General features: G+C 42.8%; 1 protein-coding gene across 1 annotated transcript; it reads left to right on the top strand.

Moving 5' to 3' along the window:
• The first annotated feature begins 13635 nt into the window (after positions 1-13635).
• POU4F3 (POU class 4 homeobox 3) lies at positions 13636-14942 on the top strand. Its single transcript, XM_036753070.1, has 2 exons — positions 13636-13755; positions 14049-14942. Exons 1-2 carry the CDS (start codon positions 13636-13638, stop codon positions 14940-14942), a joined length of 1014 nt encoding a protein of 337 aa, XP_036608965.1.
• Positions 14943-18904: the final 3962 nt, after the last annotated feature.

An 18904-nucleotide genomic window follows, 5' to 3' on the forward strand; every position in this document is an offset into this window, starting at 1 on the left:
TCCAGGACATGGGTTTTGAGCTGAGATTTTAAGAAAACTAGAGATTCTAGGAAATAGAGGTGAGGAAGCAGTGAATTTCAGGCCTGAGGGACAGTCTGTGCTATGGTATAGAGAAATGGAATGTATGTGAGGAAAAATAGAAGGGTCAATTTGGCTGGACAGAATAGTGCATGAATGGAAGTCACATAGAAACCCCAAACATAGCTAGGTCTTCAGTTTTAATTCTGCAGCTTTCCTTTAGATGAAATCAAGAATGGGTCCCTAGCTATGTTACCAAAGAGTATTGTTCTTACTCAGCAGGGCCTGACCCAATATTACTTGTTGCTCTTGAGGCATAGAAATTTATTTTATTTTAATTAGTTTATGTATTAGGAAAGCAGTTCATTTTTTATCTAAAATATTCGCATATATTTTATCGACTGATCATTCTTGTTTCTTGTTATATGTAGGTATCCCATTTGTAAAAGGTGGCATGGATTTGCTCTAAATCTTCTCTGTTACCTTTTCTACTCCTACTGCCTCTACCCTATTTGTCCCTCTTTCCTCCTTTCCATTTGCTGAGAGTGAAATCAGCTATAGTGTGTTTGATGACTTGATCTATCACATTGCTGATCTCCAGGACCTCTCTTGCCTTGAAAGACTCATATTGTGTAAGCAGTCATGTTGTTGCTGGTCAAGTAACTTCTGTAACTTAGCAACTTCCTCCTGCTTTGTTAAGTTGGACTGTTCAATCTCCTTAATGAATAAGAGCATGAAGCCAGGTAATTGATGCTTGGATGTTTAGCTTATGAATAATTGACTGTCTGGGTAATCCTAGATACATTTCCTCGATCAGATTGTGCAATGGAACAGCCATGTCATACCCAGTGGAGAGTTGTTGTTGGTTTTTTTTTTTAATCTGTTTTATGATGTCAGAAATCTGCTTTCTTGACCCAAAGGCTCAGGTGAACAATGGAAGCAATGATCTTTGCATAGTTGAGATGCTCATCATCTTTCCTTGAAGAGATGTTTGCATTTCACCTTTAGTTTGAATCAATACACAAGCTTCACCTTTTATGTGTATAGATTTTCAAATATCTTTTCCCACATACATTGTTGGTATTGCTGTTCAGGCTTTTCAGCCATTTGACTCTTCATGATCCTGTTTGGGGTTTTCTTGGTAAAGATACTGGAATGATTTGCCATGCTTTTTCTCCAGCTCATTTTATGGAGGAAGAACTGAGGCAAATAGGGTTAAGTGACTTGTCCAGGGTCATCCAGCTAGTAAGTGTCTGAGGCTAGATTTGAACTCAGGAACATGGGTCTTCCTAATTCCAGGCCTGGCACTCTATCCACTGTACCACCTAGTGGTCCTACCATGTACATAAGGGGAAGTAATGTGGTCTAGAGGAAAGCAAAGGACTAGGAATCGGATGTAACTTGAGTCCTGGTTCTGCCAATCACTTGATCTTGAGCTTCAGCCTCTTTGACTGAACTGACTCAAGATCTCTTCTCCCCCAAACAAATATTTTAAATGGGGTTGACTATGACTAGTTAGCCCATTTGATTCTAGCATATTGATAAGGAGGATAAAGTTATCAATTCGATTCCTATAAGGGCTAATTCACTCTAGTGTGTCAAGTCAAGAGTTTACTATTTGCCAATCACTGTGCAAAGCAGTAGGGATACAAATAAAAGCAAAAAGAAAGACAGCCCTTGCCCTCAAGGAGCTTACATTCTAATGGGTGTGTGTGTGTGTGAATAATATATAAAAGGGAGCTAATGGTGGCAGCATACAGAAAATGAAGGCTGGCTTCCCTGGACCCTCCCTCAAATTAGAGGCTGTGGGAAGAACTTACCACTGAAAGTGTCTCATGACTATAGGCTAGATCCCTAACCACAATCAACCAGCTTGCAAAAGAGTACTTTTGGTCACATAGGGGACCAGGTGAAAGTGTAGATAGCAGCACAGACTCATCTCTACTACTAGAAAATCTACTACTAGAAAAGTACTAGTTGGTTTACTAGAAAACCAGCTCAAATAGTGTACCTTCCTGAAGACAAAACATTAATGACAATTTTGTATTTGTAGGGGAGTACGTTGTAAATAGGAATAGGCGTACTTAAGAGAATTGTTGAAATAAAGGCATGAGTCTAGAAGATGGAAAGAACTAAATCATGCCCTCTTTCAAATCAGTGTGGCTCTCTTAATGTACTGGAGAAGTATTTTAGTAAATAAAACTCATTTTATAACTGACTGAAATGACATGATGAAAGACAGGTCTGGAAAAAGTATTGAGCAAGTCACATAACTCAGTGGGAAGGCTAAGAGAGGGAAAACACAAGTATTTTGCTATTATCCACAAAATATTAAAAGAACCGGAGAAAAGTCTCCAGCAAGATGGGCAAATCATCATAAAGACATAGATCGGAATTACACAGAATGAAAAGACACGAGGGGATTGAGATCCATACTGCTGAAGGTTGGTGCCAACATAGATAAGATCACCTCTCTATTGATGCATTGAAGTAACCCTTAGTCATCTTAAAGAGTTAAGATATCTCACAAAAAAAGGAACTATACTTTTATTGGGACCTGGCCCATTATAATATTAAGCTTGGAGAATTTTGAAGGAAAGCAGGGATAGAAATATGCACTGGAATTGGAAATAATGGAAATGCAGTGAGTCCACCACTACAACGCAGAGGCAGTCATGTGCAATGAAAAGGTCACTGGATCTGGAGCCAGAGGACCTTTGTTTAAATCTCCTTCTCTGCCACTTACTCTCTAGGTTATCTTTACCCCTCTGGGTCTCAATTTCTTCATCTATTACATGAAAGGGTTAGATTAGAGGACTGCTATCATCCCTTCCAGCTGTAAATCTATGAACCTATAATCTTCTGATCTCTAAGACTCTTTACTCTGATCTTATATGTAAAAAAATCCAACAGTATGTTGGTAAACGCTTAACAACCTCTGGGAAGAAAAAATGTAAACACCCTTTGAAAATACATTTGTATTCATGTTTTCCATTTATTCCATCACCAGAGTATCCCATGTATCCCTCCTTCCCTCCCACCCAAGAGCCAACCCACATGACAAATACTGAATTTTTTTCCTTTTTAGTGAGGATAAAAACAGCAGCATAACTTTTCAACACATTGAGAAAGTCCAAAATATATCCAATATGTAATACCCAGGAACTTTCCACCTTCACCAAGGCATAGGTTGGGGGGCTCATATCTCTTTGTTTGAATTCTTCTTTATCTTTATGATTTTGCTACATTTATTTTTGATTTTTTGTGTGTAATTGTTTTTCCATTTGCATTGTTGCATTTACTGTGTACATTGTTTTCTTTGCTCTGTTTACTTCTTTCTGCATCAGTTCATAGAGATTTCTCCATACTTCTCTGTATTCATCATGTATCATTCTTATAGTGCAATAGTATTCCATTGTACACATACTTTTAACTTTAATCTTCATTAAGAACTCTTTCCTAAGTCTAGAAATTAACCAAACAAAAAATCAAGTCCAGATTTGTAGCAATTGCTAAATTCTGAGATGAAAATTTAACAATTGGCTCTAGTAAGATGGTTAGAGCTGGTTCCAGCATAACCCTTGCAAAAGTTATACCAAGAGGCAGTATTTTTAAACTAATAACTTTTTCCTGATCTTCTAAAATTTTGGACTAGGATTTAAGTCATCCTGTTATTTACCACAGTTGCTTTGGAATTTTTAAAAGACTCAGTTTCAAATGCATTTAAAATACTCTGCCTTACTAAGGGAACCATACATAAAAGTGAAAGTAGAAAAATCAACCATTCATCTAGAACAAAGAACGATAACCTACATTGGTAGCTAAGCCCTAAAAGAAACAAAAGAGGGGCTTCCAAATTCTCTGCAGCTGATGATAATCAAGATGTTGTGACTTATGACAAAGCAATGGAGGAAGCTGTATTGTACAGAGAGAACACTAATTTACTAGCTAGCTATGGGCCTCTGGATTTCCCTTTAAAATAAACAATAAATTCCATGTAAGGAATAAAGCAGATTAAACTAGTATTTTGTGATTTTTTAAATAAGTTGATATCTTAAATGCATTAATAACTTTAGTGATTTCCTAGGCTTGGAGATAGAATATATTAAGTGGTAAATAAAATCACTTAGATAAAATGAAGCTTACATTTTTATAAAATTTTTAAAATGAATAAAAATCTATTTTTCTCCCTCCCACCTTTCCTTATACCAATGAAAAAGAAATAAAAATGAAACCCTTTTAACAAATTTGCACAAAAATCCCTCTATTAGTTATGTCTGAAAAGCATATGTGTTGATATGTAAACAAATCCATCACCTCTTTATCAGAGGTAGGCAACATATTTCTTCATGAGTCCTCTGGAATAAGAGTTACTCATTGTATTGATAAGAGTTGTGAAGCCTTTCAAAGTTGTTTGTCTTTGTAATACTTTTGTTATATAAATTGTTCTGGTTTTGTTTATTTCAGTCTTTGCCAGCTCAAAAAAGTCTTTCCATGTTTTTCTGAAACTAACTCCATCATGTCTTACAGCACTATAGTATTCCATTGCATTCACATACAATAAATATTTTTGTACATGTAACTCCTTTTCTTATTCCTCTGATCTATCTGTAGCATTACTAGGCAAAGGGGTATACATAGTTTAGCAGTTTTAGGGGAATAGTTCCAAAGTGATTTTCAGAGTGACTAGAGTCAGGGGTGGGCAACTTGTGGCCTTGAGTCCACATGTGGCCCTCTAGGTCTTCAAGTGCAGCCCTTCGACTGAATCCAAACTTCACAGAACAAATCTGTTCTATAAAATTTGGACTCAGTCAAAAGGTGGAGCTCAAGGACCCAGAAGGTAACACGTGACCTCAAGGCCACAGCTTCCCCACCTCTGGACTAGACCAATTCAACGCTCCATCAAAAGTACATTAATGTACTTATTTTCCCACAGCATCTCCATCATTTGTCTTTTCATTTTTGTCAATTTTGCCAATCTGAAGTGTGTGAGATGGCCCCTCAGAGTTGCCTTAATTTGTATTTTTCAAATTGTTAGTAATTTGGAGCATTTCCCCCCATTTATCTGTTGATAGCTTGGATTTCTTCCTCTGAAAAATTAAGAGGTTTTTTTTTTTTTAACTGCATTTGGGCCAGATGGCTAGGCCAGAGCTAACATACAGGTCATGGTGGATGCTTTGCATGGAGCACTAAAACCCCATTGTATTTACCAAGACATCTAGATCATAGAATATAGAACTGCAATTCCTCTAAATAAGTTTCAGACACTTTTGTGGAAAGTTTATTTTCCTCCTCTTTAAGCAGTTGCATTAAGATGATCACTAAATTTCCTTCTAGATCTTCAGAGTTATATTTCTATTGTCTAGTCACAAATTTTTAAGTTATATCAAAGCTTGGATGTGAGAAATTAAATCATTTTAAGAAAGGCCTTATATGTATATATATAGAGATGTGTCTATATAAATACATATGTATGTAATGTACACACACATATGCACACATCATGTATACAAATGTGCATAAAATCTGCTTCTATTCTGCTGCAAGGAGAGAATTATGGTGAGTATGAACATCTGTGCCATGTAAGGGAAGTATGGATTGAATAGCTATTGTATATACTGCACAAGTTGCTCAACACTTCAAGTAAGAAGTAATCCACAGGAGGATGAAAATGTTCATTGCTTTCTTTCAGCTACTACACAAGCCAGACACACATAGACACAGACAAGGACACACTCACACACCCACACATGCACCATTTTAAATGGTTTAACCCTGACTGATTTATCATTGATATTTCATCAGTAGCAGTTTTAAAAAATACACACACACATATTATATATATATATATATATATACATACATATATATATACGATATACAATATATATGTATATATTTAGTAGCTCCATGAATTATTTAGTAGTAATTGAATGGTCCCAGGCATTGACACCTTGTCATCTTTACATCATTTCTGATGGAAAACCATCTGGACTCAGCTTGTTTGTTCCTATAATTCTCTTATTTGTAAGGTGCAATGGCAACAGACATGGCCAGAAACATTAATATTTTACAACTTGAATTAAAGCAAGCCAGAGACCTTAGCCTCCCCTAAAGAGGCTGCCTTTTCTAAAATATAAGAATAAATATGTAAACGAATGAGCAAATAAAGGAAGCAGGCTTGACAGAAAGGAAACTTCCATTAATGAGGGCATGGATGATGGGCAATAGGTTGTAGTAGAATTTGGGGGAGGGGGAAGCTTGGGAGAAGTAAAGTTCCAACTAGTAAGTATCCTTACTCTATCCCCAAAGTAATATACTCCAAGCAAATTTGCTTTCAGAGAAGTCCTAGTTTCTCTCTCTCTCTCTCTCTCCTCTCTCTCTCTCTCTCTGTCTTCCATATCCACAATCCATCTCTGTTTCTGTCTCTCACACAGTTAGCTGTCTCTATTTCTATTTCTGTCTGTTTCTTCATCTTCTACCTCTCTGTGTCTTCCTTTCTCTCTCCTTCCCTTTCTTGCCCCTTTCTCTCCTCCATTCTGTCCCTCATGCAGTCTCCCACATATACTCTCTTCCTGTTTGTCTTGCTCACTCACATCTCTTTATGTTTGTCTCTGTCTCTCTGTCTCTGTTTTCTCCCAATTTTCTCTCCCTCTCAGTTTTCAACATCCACTTTCTTCCTCTGTGTCTCTTTTCTACACAACTCGCCATATGTCTATCTCTGTTTCTTTCTGTTTGTCTCTCACACACATTCACTCTGTGTGTGCCTCTGCTTATTGGTCTGGTTTTTTTCTTTATCTCTCTGTTTCTCTATCTGTCTCTGTATCTCTTTAGACAGCTAAATAGCCCCTTCGGTTTCTCCAACTCAGAACAACTGTAAGCCAAAAGAAGGCAGGTTGTGTGAGAGAATTGTGGGGTGAGGGAGGGGTGAAGAGAGACCTAAGTCGTTTGATGTCTTTTGGCAACCATCGCTTGAAAGAGAAGCAAGGTTGAGAGCGGTGAGCTGCAAACAGCGTGTCAGCGCAGTACAAGCGTGTAGCAGCAGAGCTAACTCGCTCCCAAGCAGACACTTCAAAAGGAGGGCTTTTGGAGCTTTTCTCTTTTTGCTGCTGCCTCTGTCGCCATTCACAAGAAGGTGCCAAATACAGGAGAGTAATAAAAAAAGAGAGCGAAGGAAAGAGGAGCAGCCATGAAATTTATACATCTATTAATTACCTCCAGCATGGAAGAGCTGCCTATAAATACAGTGGCACTTTAGATAAAAGTTTCATGCAGCTATTTAGGCCCTTTAAAATATAAATGATTTCCTCTAAATTTTTTATCATAAATCAGGGCATGGAGCTAGGCGACAAGACGCCGATTTCCCCCCTGATGGGAGCAAGCCGCAGCATTTCCCCCCTTTTTTCTTTTTCTTTCTTTCTGATTTTTTTTTCATTCAGGGGCTGGTGAATGTTCCACCTCTATTTGCTGGATCCAGGGTTTGTTGCAAAGTGATGAAGTGGAGCAAATCTGCAGTTTCTGTCTTTGTCTGGGTTCCTCATGGACTCCTCCTACCCCCATTCCCATTTTCTTCCCTCTAGGGGAGAGTTTTCAGACTCCCCAATCCCATTGGGAAGTGTCCAAGGTGCTGAAATACATAGATTTCATCTCCACCCCCAATCATTCATATCCTTGTGTCCTCTTTCTCCATACTGTCCTGACAAATTTCTTGTTCCTCTTAGTCATTGAACCTGTCCTTTGGAAAATAAAGTTCAAGGCACGATTCCTCCTCTCACCGTCTTGAACCTTGAGTTTTCTTTTGCTTCAGAGGAAGTCCCTGTCTAGTATTTCACTTTTGGCCCTTCCCAAGAGACAATGATAGGTTTTTCCAGGAGGCTCTGAGCAGACCCTAAATAGCATAGTGAAACTTCTTCAGGATGGGTTTAAGAGCCACAGGATTTAGAGGTCATTTAACCCAACTCCTTCATTTTACAGAGGAAGAAACTGAAGTCCAGAAAAGTGAAGCGACTTGTCAAAACCCTTAGTTAATAAACTGGGTTTTGAATCCAAGTTCTCTAACTCGAAAGTGAATATTCTGCCTTCTACACAATGGTGATCCTCTTTAGGTAGCTAATTGGTTCTATTTTTCTTTCTTTCTGCACCTACGGGCTACTGAAGACCAGGGACTTCAAAGTCAGACACTACATTCGTCATTGCCTAAATTAGGGAAATTCCAAAATGTCATGATCCCCAATGGTTATGTCAACTAGTTTGAATTGAGGCTGGAGATTTGAAGAATGTTATTCTAAGACCTTCTCACATCCCAAACCTGCAACTAACTCAAGATTTCCTGAAGGACCCCTGTCTTCTCAATGATTCTTCACTTTTATTGTTTTTATTGAATGTAGAGTGGGTTTTTTATTCCTTGAAGATAGATATTTTGATGGGAGTACCTAAAGAAATGTTCCTTGCTTGACAACCCCGTCATATGACTGACTTCACAGTTTTATTTTTGGTTCCTCCTCAAAGTGCTTCTGGAGGATGGTCTGCTGTTTTGCTGGTGACCATTGCTTGAAATAAGTGTTTTCTGTCTAAAGATCCACCTTCAGTAGTGTTCTCTTCCCTCCCTCTTCTCCCCTCCCCACCCATCCCACATACATAGAGTTTTGGTAATGGGTTTGTGTGACTCCTTGGATTCATAGAATCTAATTTTCGAGAACCATGAATTCAACCCTTTCATTTTACAGATGAAGAAACTGAATCCCAGAGAAGGGAAGTAACTTGCCTAAGGCCACACAGTTAGTTAGTGGTAGAGCTACAGCCAGAGCCCAGGACTCTTAACTTTTGGTGCTCTACCTCACCAAAATGTCTCTTTCAGCCCTGGGAAGAAGTTCCATACCCTCTCAAACTTCCCCAGGACGCTGGTGCAAGATGATGCAGTCTTCTGTCCTCAGCTTCCCTGGTCCCTCTGGGCATCTCCGATCATCTGTAAGACTAAGAGACAATACAAAATGAGCTGACGAAAGGCGAGTAGAGGAGCAGCTGTAGAGGCGGTGTGTACATGTGAGAAGTTTGTGAAAAGAGACTAGAGAAAAAGAAAGGAAGGAGAGGCTGCCGGCTGCTAACACCTGGTGAGCCAAAACCGCCAGGTGCCTTCTTTGCTAATGGCATCTCGAATTCAGTCCACTTTATCAGGACTATCTGAAGAGTCCCTCTGTCTAAATTCACCTGATGAAAATAGGGTCACAAATGTCAGCTCAGTTCTGAGCTTCTGTTCTAGGGGAGTCTCTGGATGTGTCAGGAAATGGGTGTCTCTTTTGCCTTAAATCACATTTGGCTCAACAGTTACAATTTAAAGCAAAGTCTGAAAATGACTCCTTGTGGCTTTCTCTTTCCTTTAGGAAGTAACCTATAATCATCAGCAAACAGGATTAGGCTATCTCTTGGTTGCTGCGCATGCCTGAGGGATGAATCCCTTACAGAGGAATTCCCAGTTTGGTAGATTTTTGAACTCTGGCTTAATCACTTCCTACAGATATTGTTAAGTAACTTACCAGATTCAAGCCATGGACACATGAGGGCCAGTACTCTTTCCTTCTCATCTTCATAAGTCCAAAAGCAAAGAGGTGGTCACTCAAGTCACAGTAGCAAGGTAAGGAGAGTGGATTTGACAGTTATGTTTCCATTCATTTGCATATGGGGATTACTCAGCTCTCTCCCTGGGATGGACAAGTGCTTCTTTGCACAGTTTACATAGGCTATGAATCAGTACCTATCTTTTCATACTTTTAAGGCAAACTGTTTTTTCTAGGCTGCCTTTTCTGAATATTTTTTTTTCTATTTTTCTATTCCCCAACTATCTTCTATTCAAAGGAAGCAGAACAATAGAAACCCTTGGAGTCAAATCCTTCCTCCTTTACTGCCTGTGTGGCCTTAAGCGAGTCACAACTTCTTTGGGCCTCAGTCTCCTTTCTGAAAAATGAACTCTAAGGTTTCTTTCAGTTATTAGGGTCTATAATTCCTTTGATATATTTGATGTTCTTCACTCAAAGATTTCCAACCCATGAATGGAAACACTTTTGCCTAAGGATCTGTGTGCTCATATGCTTACTGCAACAGGTTGAGAATCCCTGCTGAGAAATGGACCTAAGCTGATTTAGGATATATTGAATTAAATGCATACAACTTTGGAAAAAGTAAAACTGGATGTGTTGGAGAAAGGACCTGAAGGATCTAGAAAGAGATGAAAGGGATCATCCCTTGTTGAATAGTGAACTCCCTGGCACTGGAAGGGTTTAAGGAGATGCAGGATGACCACCTTTCAGGGATGTGGAGGGGATGTTTATACTGAGAGATAGACTAGATAACCTCTTAGGTTATTTTCAGCTCAAAGATTCTAGGAAAAGCCACAGCCAGAGACTGATAGATTAATTTTCTCACATCTGTGACCTATCAGAAATAGAGATTTCTGAGGTCAATGTCATGGAAGCTATTCTTGAACTAAACTGTTAGCTCCATGATAACAGGATTATAATTTATCTAAACTTTTAGTCTCTCATAGTGCCTTGCACAGTTTTGTACATAGTAGGAGTTTATTAAATGCTTTCTTGAGTAAATTATTTCTCATCTCCATGTGGGTCGGTTAGCTTTGTTCTTTCTTGTGGTCACTGTATTGATGTACCATCAAAAATTCATCCGTACTACTGGAAAAACTAAGTATTCACCCCACTAGTAATGGGTGGGCCCAAAATGCCATTATGTCCTGAGAAGTAGGCATTAAATTTTCTAACAATTGAATATAAGCTTCTTGAGTGCAGGAACTGTTTTCATATTTGTCTTTGTACCATTTGTGCCTAGCACAGTACCTGGAATATAGTAGACACTTACTAAATACTTGCCAAACTAGAAGTGAACAGTTCAACTTGAAGTTCTTACCTACTGGGGAGCCCCATTGTCATACACTTTCCAGGCAATTGTCCAGGAGAAGACAGGGAGCCACAGACTTGCTAGACCCTTGTACCTCCCTTGGTCACCACCAGCCTTCCCCTGGCCTGCAGCAGCAGCAACAGCAGAGCTAAATTGTCAGGTCCAAGCTTCCTTACAATTGGACTCTAGGGAAGGGAAAGGTCAAGATGAAATACCAGCAGAGGGAGCAAGGATTCCGGGTAGGAATTCTGTACTGACTTGAAATAGAGATTGTTGTGTGTGGTTTGTTTTTTTTTTTATGGGGGGGAGGGTGGTCAGACTAGAGATTCATTAGTCTCTCCTTGACAGTCAGTGGAAATGATATTCCAGAATACAGCTCTGCCTTCTTAAAATGGCTAGTCCTTGTCTCATCAGATTGTATTTCCTTCCCAGCCCTTTAGCACTGGTAACTATCACCATCCCCGTTGTCTATTGGTCTCTATTATCCAACAGTTGGGCCTGTCTGGTCAGTGGGAAGATGAGCTTCCTCACTAAAAAGATTAAGATCTCAGACCAGGACCTTTCATGTGCCAATTTTCTTCTTTCTCTTTCTGCCTCAGACTGCAGCCCTGCGCTGAACTTACGTTTAGTAATAGTCAGTCACAAAGGGCCCAGCGCTGAAAAGTGAGGGCAGGTCAACCAGTCTCTAATGCAGTACTAACAATTCCAAGCCCGTTCCTCATGGAGCAGCTGCTTATTGTGGGGAGTAGGGCTGAATTCTCATGCCGAATGTGACATTACCTAGCGGCATGACCTTAGGCCAATCACTTCTCCTCTCCTGACCTCTTTTTTCCTTATTTGATAAAGGAAGGTACCCGATTAGATGAAATTCTGTGACATCTCATAGCTACAATTTATAGAGCGCTTTTAAGTTTGCAAAATGCTTTGCATGGGTTATGCTGTTTGATCCTCTCACCATGGAGGTGGTGGTGGTGTAGGTGCTATTATTTTCCCATTATACAGATGAGGAATCCTAGGGTGATAAAGGTTAAGTGTACCCAGGGTAACGCTGCTAGTTAGTGTCTGAGGTAGCGTTCTAATTCACCTCTCCCTTAACTCCAAGTCGAACAATATCCCGCTTTAAATACGTTGGTGTGTGCAATTGTAGGCTTTGTAGCTAAACAAGCACAGTCTCTGATTTATGGGGCTCACTCTTTCGGAGTGGGGAGCAGCTGCTGGGGACCGAATTCCTAGTTTGGTAGTTGAAACTCGGATCCCTACTTCACTCTTAAGTGCAGTTGACCCTAAGAAGGAAGACTCGGTGGTGGGATTGGGGGAGGGCGGAGGAAACCGACACTGCCCTGTAGGGGAGCTTTTCGAAGCTCTTGGCAAGGCCCGGGACCCGGCTCTGTTTCAGCCAAGTCCACGTGGGCTGTATTTTTACACCGAGAGCCCTCATTTGCATGAAGCCGGGGTGGGTGCGGGAAGCTAACTGCCGAGAGAATTTGCTTCAGTGAAACCCGAAGCCCCCGCTGCTCCTCTCCGCGGCAGAGGCTAGCCTGGCTCAGCTGATCTACTTAGTGGTTTCGCCTTGAGCTTTGCCGAGCTGCGCTGCTGCTGTCCCAGGATTCCCCATCTATTATTCAAGATGTTTACAAGAAGGGGGGTGGGAACGGAATGAGGAGCAAGAGGGGAGCAGAAGGGGCTTTAGAAGCACTAATAGTTCTCAAAGTGCCCAAACCAGGAGTTTAGGGGAAAGGGCTTTCTATGACTTGAGGACTGGAGGGGCTGAGGGATGGGAGATAAGCTGAGGAAAGACTTAGTGGATCCGAGTTTCCTTTACTTCGAAAGAGAAGTTAAGAGGATCTAGCCTGGAGGGAATCCCAAAGCAGTAGGAGTACAGGTAACCTACTGATCCCGGCACGGAGAAGGGACTTTGCCTATTATTACTCCTTTCAAGCAGTCTCCGACACCACCCCTTCTCGGGCCACAAAATCCAGCTGATAGATAGATATCCAGGGTGTTGGGCTGCACTGGTCAATGACAAAGAAGATGAATTTATTAACTAGTCTAGGGCTGGATGCTATTTCACCTTTCCTAAATAGGGGCTCATCTGACCCTCGGTGAGGCTCTTGCCTCGACAGCCGAGGGGACACCAGCTTTGCCAGAAGCTGACTAGGCTGAGGTCCAGGAGCGCACTTTAAATCGGGGCTCTTGGCAGCGTCGATAGGGGGCTGAAGTAGGGTCAGCTTTCTTCCCATCCCCTCTTCCCCCCTCCCCACACCCTACTTCACTTGGACTTCTTTTCGATCCGGATCCCAGAGAGAGCCGCATTGCGAGTAGGGGACAGGACTGTGGTTTGGGGTTTTTAAAAATGAATCAGGAAGGTCTGGGATGCTTGGAGCCAGGCGGCGCTGAGAAACGCCAAAGCGGTGCCCGGGATATAAATTAAAAAGCCAATTGACTTAAGAGGCAAACAATTGGCCAGGTCAGGGTAGACATCTTTGATGCTAACCGGCTACTTTCCTTTTAATTCCTCGGTGCAGCACGCCTGCGCGCAGTTCCCGGTCCTATTCCTGGCATGCTGCTTGTAAGATGAGTGAAGAAGCAGGTGGGGGCAGAGAGAGGGCGAGGGAAGCTCTGGCATTGAAAACCGCTCACTTTGACAGGAGCCAGCGAGAGAGACAGCCTTGAATCGATGTCAGGAACTGCCTACCTGCAAGGTGTGCAAAGATGATGACCATGAACGCCAAGCAGCCTTTCACCATGCACCCTGTCCTCCAGGAGCCTAAATTCTCCAGCCTGCATTCCAGTTCAGAGGCTATGCGCCGAGTTTGCCTTCCCGCCCCGCAGGTATGTAGATGAAGCGTAATTACCGCTTTAAGGCACATTTTTTGACAGGCGCTTGCTTAATGTTTATTTCATGGAGCCCAGAACAATCGCCTCTCTCTGAACCCCTCTCCCTCTCCCTCTCTCTTTTCTCTCCCTTGTCTCTGATCCACACGTCTATTCCTGCAAAGCTTCTGCCTTCATATTAATTTTTATGACCTGAGCTTTGAGGAGGAATCTCGTTGCTTGAAAATGTTTTTTAATCCTGAGTTGACAGTATTCCCCACTGACTCTGCTATGCGTATTCTTGCTTGCAGCTGCAGGGCAATATATTTGGAAGCTTTGATGAGAGTCTACTGGCCCGCGCTGAAGCTCTGGCGGCTGTCGATATTGTCTCCCACGGCAAGAACCATCCTTTCAAGCCCGACGCGACCTACCATACCATGAGCAGTGTGCCCTGTACTTCTACCTCGTCCACAGTGCCCATCTCCCACCCAGCAGCCCTAACCTCGCACCCACACCATTCAGTGCACCAGGGACTGGATGGAGACCTCTTGGAGCACATCTCGCCCTCGTTGACAGTGAGTGGCATAGGGGCCCCTGAGCACACCGTGATGCCGGCACAGATCCACCCCCATCACCTGGGAGCTATGGGTCACCTGCACCAGGCCATGGGCATGGGCCATCCTCACGCCGTCTCCACTCACAATGGGATGCCCTGCCTGAGCGACGTCGAGTCGGACCCCCGTGAGCTGGAAGCTTTTGCAGAGCGCTTCAAGCAGCGTCGCATCAAACTGGGGGTGACCCAGGCGGACGTCGGCGCGGCGCTTGCCAACCTCAAGATTCCTGGAGTTGGCTCACTCAGCCAGAGCACCATATGCAGGTTCGAATCCCTTACCCTGTCCCACAACAATATGATAGCCCTCAAGCCTGTCCTGCAGGCCTGGCTAGAGGAGGCAGAGGCTGCCTACCGGGAGAAAAACACCAAACCCGAGCTCTTCAATGGCAGCGAGAGGAAGCGCAAACGCACCTCCATCGCAGCGCCAGAGAAGCGCTCTCTGGAAGCTTATTTTGCTATCCAGCCTCGACCCTCCTCGGAGAAGATCGCAGCCATAGCGGAGAAATTGGACCTCAAAAAGAACGTGGTGCGGGTCTGGTTCTGCAACCAGAGACAGAAACAGAAACGAATGAAATATTCGGCCGTCCACTGACTGCAGGCAGAGCGGGACCAAGGCCTGGGCCACAGCCCCAGGGCCTGGAGAGAGGGAGAGGACCGTCCGGGACTTTTATATTTGACTACACACATCACTCCGGGCAGGAAGCTCGCCCAAACCCTGCAGTTAGACTCATTCCCACCAAAGCCATGGACTTTTGTTCCCACTTTGGTCTCTTATCTGTCTTACCTTTTCTTGTCTTCTCTTATCCTCGTGTCTTCTCTTATCTTCTTTCCTCTTCTTTCACTTCTCCTTTCACTTCTTTAATCTTCTCCCTTCCTTTCGCCCTCATTCCACTCTTAAAAAGTTTTCTTCCCGGAAAAATGAAATGAGTCTAGGAAGAGGGGGCTGTCCTTCGTGCTGAACCGGACACTTGCTTTGTGTACTGCGACTTACTTCCGGGGGACCTGGGCAACGAGGGACTTCTCAGTTGGGGGGGGGGGGTGCTGGGGGCCAGGGTAAAGGCGCCACATTGCTGATCGCAATAAGAAACAGACTCTCAGTGCAAGGGTTGAGGGGGGCGGGGAAGATAGGTTAAAGGAAAACAAAAAGGTCGTCCAACTGGGAGAAAATAGGGAATTAACCTGTATGGAGATTTATATATACATAATATATATATGATATAGCAGATATTTGTATATATTTCGGAAAGATAACCTCGTGTTCCCCTAAGCTTAAACTCTTCTTGAGAGAGCATTTTGATTTTGTATTATTTTTCCTAAGGTAGCATGAGCTGAACTCAAGGAAAATGAAAAAAGGAAATCTATCATATTCCTTCTTGTCCTCCCAGAAAAATTTGGTTGGAGACACCTTCTTGAGTCATCTCTCAAGAAGGTGTGGAAATCTTTTGATCTCGGGGAGGTTTGCTCCTAGTAGCTTCGTTCCTTGCCTGAGGGTGGATGTGGGTGAGGGAGGGCTATATTGGCTTCAAATATTAGTTCCTGCTGATGTTTGAAGGAGAAATCATTCCTCTGTGGGGTTTGAGTGAAAGTCCATAAATTGTTCTAAACTCGCCCTCCGGAAATATGTTTGAATACTGGTTCCACAGAGCCTCTCTCTGGCTTCCCAGCGCAATTGGGCCACGAAAGACAAGCCGAAATAATTTCTCAGAATCGGATGCAAGCCTTTCAAATAAATCTCCACTCCTGCTTCTTTTTAAAACTTCACCTCTCCTTTCCCTTTCCTCCAAGACTCTGTTGGGCTAATACACTAAGATACTCGTGATTCCCTAAAATGGCTTGACTGGACGATTCACCTCCCCTCCCTTTCCTCTCACATTTCATACCTTAGTTTTGTCATGTAGTTTGCGTGTTGCTGTGTAATCATTAGTTTTTCCCTAATAGATGCTAAAATAAAATGATGAGGTTCTTTCTCCCCTTTGCCCCTTGGATTAACTTCTGAAATAATAAATGCTTTATTTTTCAACCCGAATCGCAGTTGCTTTCTTTTCCCGAAGTCCCAGTGGCATCTTGCCCCAGAAGTAACTCGAATGTCAGCTAAAAAAAAAAAAAAAGGGTCCCAAGAAGTGATTTTCCTTCTGTGACCCTCCAACACTACTCCTTTTATTTCCTGAACCACCTGACATCTCCTTCCACCAGCATGTGCAGCCAATATGTAGATAGATATGGGGACTGTGTACCTCTTTCTCTAACTTTCTGGTCTCGCCAGGTCTGAGGAGCGAACTCTGATTAGTTGTGGTCTAGGACCACACATTCGCTGATTTTCTTTCTCCGTGAATACTGCAGCGTTAGTTTCCTCTGCTTGAACTATGGAAAGTAAATTCTTGGGGTTGAAGGAGGGTGTGTATGCAGAGGCTGGGGTGGGAATTAGGAAAGAGAGAAGCGAGAGATGCGCTATAGGACTGGGATGAGAGACTATTTTCCAGGGCCCAGTAACCCACCTCCAGAATCACTTCTAAGAGCTCATTCCGAAAACCATGCTATCATCGGTCCATTTCTGAAGCTCTTTAAAAGAAAAAGAGCTCTTTCTATTTGCCAGTCCCAGAAGTACCTTAACGATTAAAAATTAATGACCGAAATCGTAGTGTCTTCTGAATATTTCACAGTAGCACTTCAAATGAGTGTCAGACATCAAACCTCAGACCAGAAATTGGTGTTAGAGCCGCGGCCCCACTAGGACCAGCAAGGTAGGAATTCACCCACTGCACCGTGAAACTCACTTCAAGGAGCCAATCCCTTTAGCCCCCTAGCCGTTTTAATCAGCCCCGATGATCCCCCCACCCTCCCAGTCAAGTGTCCTTTAATAATAAATGCCCTTATGCCATTACATTATATGGTGGGTTTTGAAATTTTAAAATACTCCTGATGCAATATTAATTGCCCATAGTCGTATAAAATAGGGCAGAAACCAATTCCGGCTGCATAGGAGGCTGATGCTGTCCGCTCGGATTTAAGGAGAAGCCTTGGAAAAGTAGAAGTTGGGTGCTCGTTCCCAGGTAAGAGTTTTCAGTTCAGTGAATTCCCTTGACCATACCAATTATGTTGCTGTTTCTTTTTAAGGGTACAGCGAGTCACGGACGTGATCAATAATAAGTTTGTCGCGTTTTCATTTGTTTGTTTATTGTCAAAGGTGGCAGGGAGGGGGCTCAGAGGAGGGATGTGCCGTGGTAAACAGGTTTTCTGAATAAGAGTTGATCTGGTTGGGCGGAAACTACTGGGGTGCATCTCAGCACTGTTTATTGACTTACCAAATTATAAGTCGTCTGTTTGGACCCACAGACATCTCTTTTTTAAAGCGACCGAAACACTATTGAAGTTTACAACTTTCACAACAGATCTTAGAAGGCGTCCTTTTCTCCCTCGTCTTCCCCTACATTCTTCTTTCCACACTGTTTCCGCAGTTCCTTGGCTTTAGTCCTGTATTTTCCGGCGCTTCTGACTCTCTTCTCTCTAGGTCAGCAGAACGCCAGTTGAAGTTCGCAGCAGCCGGCGTCTTCGGCGCTGGAACAGAGGCCAGGAGCCCATGCCAAGGTGAGCCGGAAAAACTTTGATAGATTTCTTAAAGTTATCCCCTTCCCCACCAAAGCTGATAATTGCAGGCAGCGGAATTCTCTTGAGGAATCAAGGAGGCGCTTTCGGGATTCGGAAGAAAGAAAAAAAAATCCTACTACATCTAGAGAGCGCCTTCTTGGTCCTATATGGAGGAAATGGGCTTGTTCTCGGGAGCAGTTACTTTCCCAGGAGCTTCGGACTTGTCTCGCCAAGTGAAAGAAGCAGGTAGGGAGCCGCGGGTTATACAAACCCTTTCTCTGGGGCGCGAAAAGGCCCCAGGATAGGCTGACTGAATGGAGAAGGGAAGGAGACACAGTACCTGTCCTACTTTCCCCTGAAAAACCCTGGCTGGACTGAACTTCTGCCATGCCTGAGCTCCCTACTTAAGAGAGCTGGACCCCTGTATGAGCCCCTGCCAGGCTAGGCAAGGTGAGTTAGGGAGCAGGACGAGCCTGGGTCCAGGTTGAATAGTTAAACTGCTTTAAATCTAGCGAGAATGTGCGCTGCCTTTGTAAGAGGTGTGCGCACCTAAGGCGCCAACTCCGTCACTGCTCAGTACCCACTGGCTCTGTGTGGAGCATGATTGTTGCTCTACATGGCGTCTCTTGCTCAAAGTCAGTCAGTGACTCTGTCATTTTATGTTGCAATTCTGTGGGTATATCACAAGAAGCACTTTTTAGGGGCAAACTCTGAGATTTGTAACTCACATTCTTATAGTTTTGTTTGATAAAGTGCTTTCATTACAATTCAGTGAGGTGAGTAGTACAAGGATCATTACCCCTATTTTGCAGATGAGGGAACTGAGGTTCAGATTGGGTAAATGACTTTCCTGTGTCACACAGGTAAGTGTCAAAGCTGGGATTCGAATTTAGATTTCCTGACTCCAGGTCCAGTGTTTTCTGCACCATGCTGCAGTCCATCTAGAATGGTAGGAAACAAACAAACATC

The sequence above is a fragment of the Trichosurus vulpecula genome, chromosome 3 (genome assembly GCF_011100635.1).
Source record: "Trichosurus vulpecula isolate mTriVul1 chromosome 3, mTriVul1.pri, whole genome shotgun sequence".
In the NCBI taxonomy this organism is placed as follows: domain Eukaryota; kingdom Metazoa; phylum Chordata; class Mammalia; order Diprotodontia; family Phalangeridae; genus Trichosurus; species Trichosurus vulpecula.

Bases quoted from the DNA above. Each gene is read 5' to 3' on its own strand.
- POU4F3 (XM_036753070.1), top strand. From the start codon at position 13,636: ATGATGACCATGAACGCCAAGCAGCCTTTCACCATGCACCCTGTCCTC. The intron at 13,756-14,048 runs GTATGTAGATGA...TCTTGCTTGCAG, and splicing joins TTTGCCTTCCCGCCCCGCAG to CTGCAGGGCAATATATTTGG.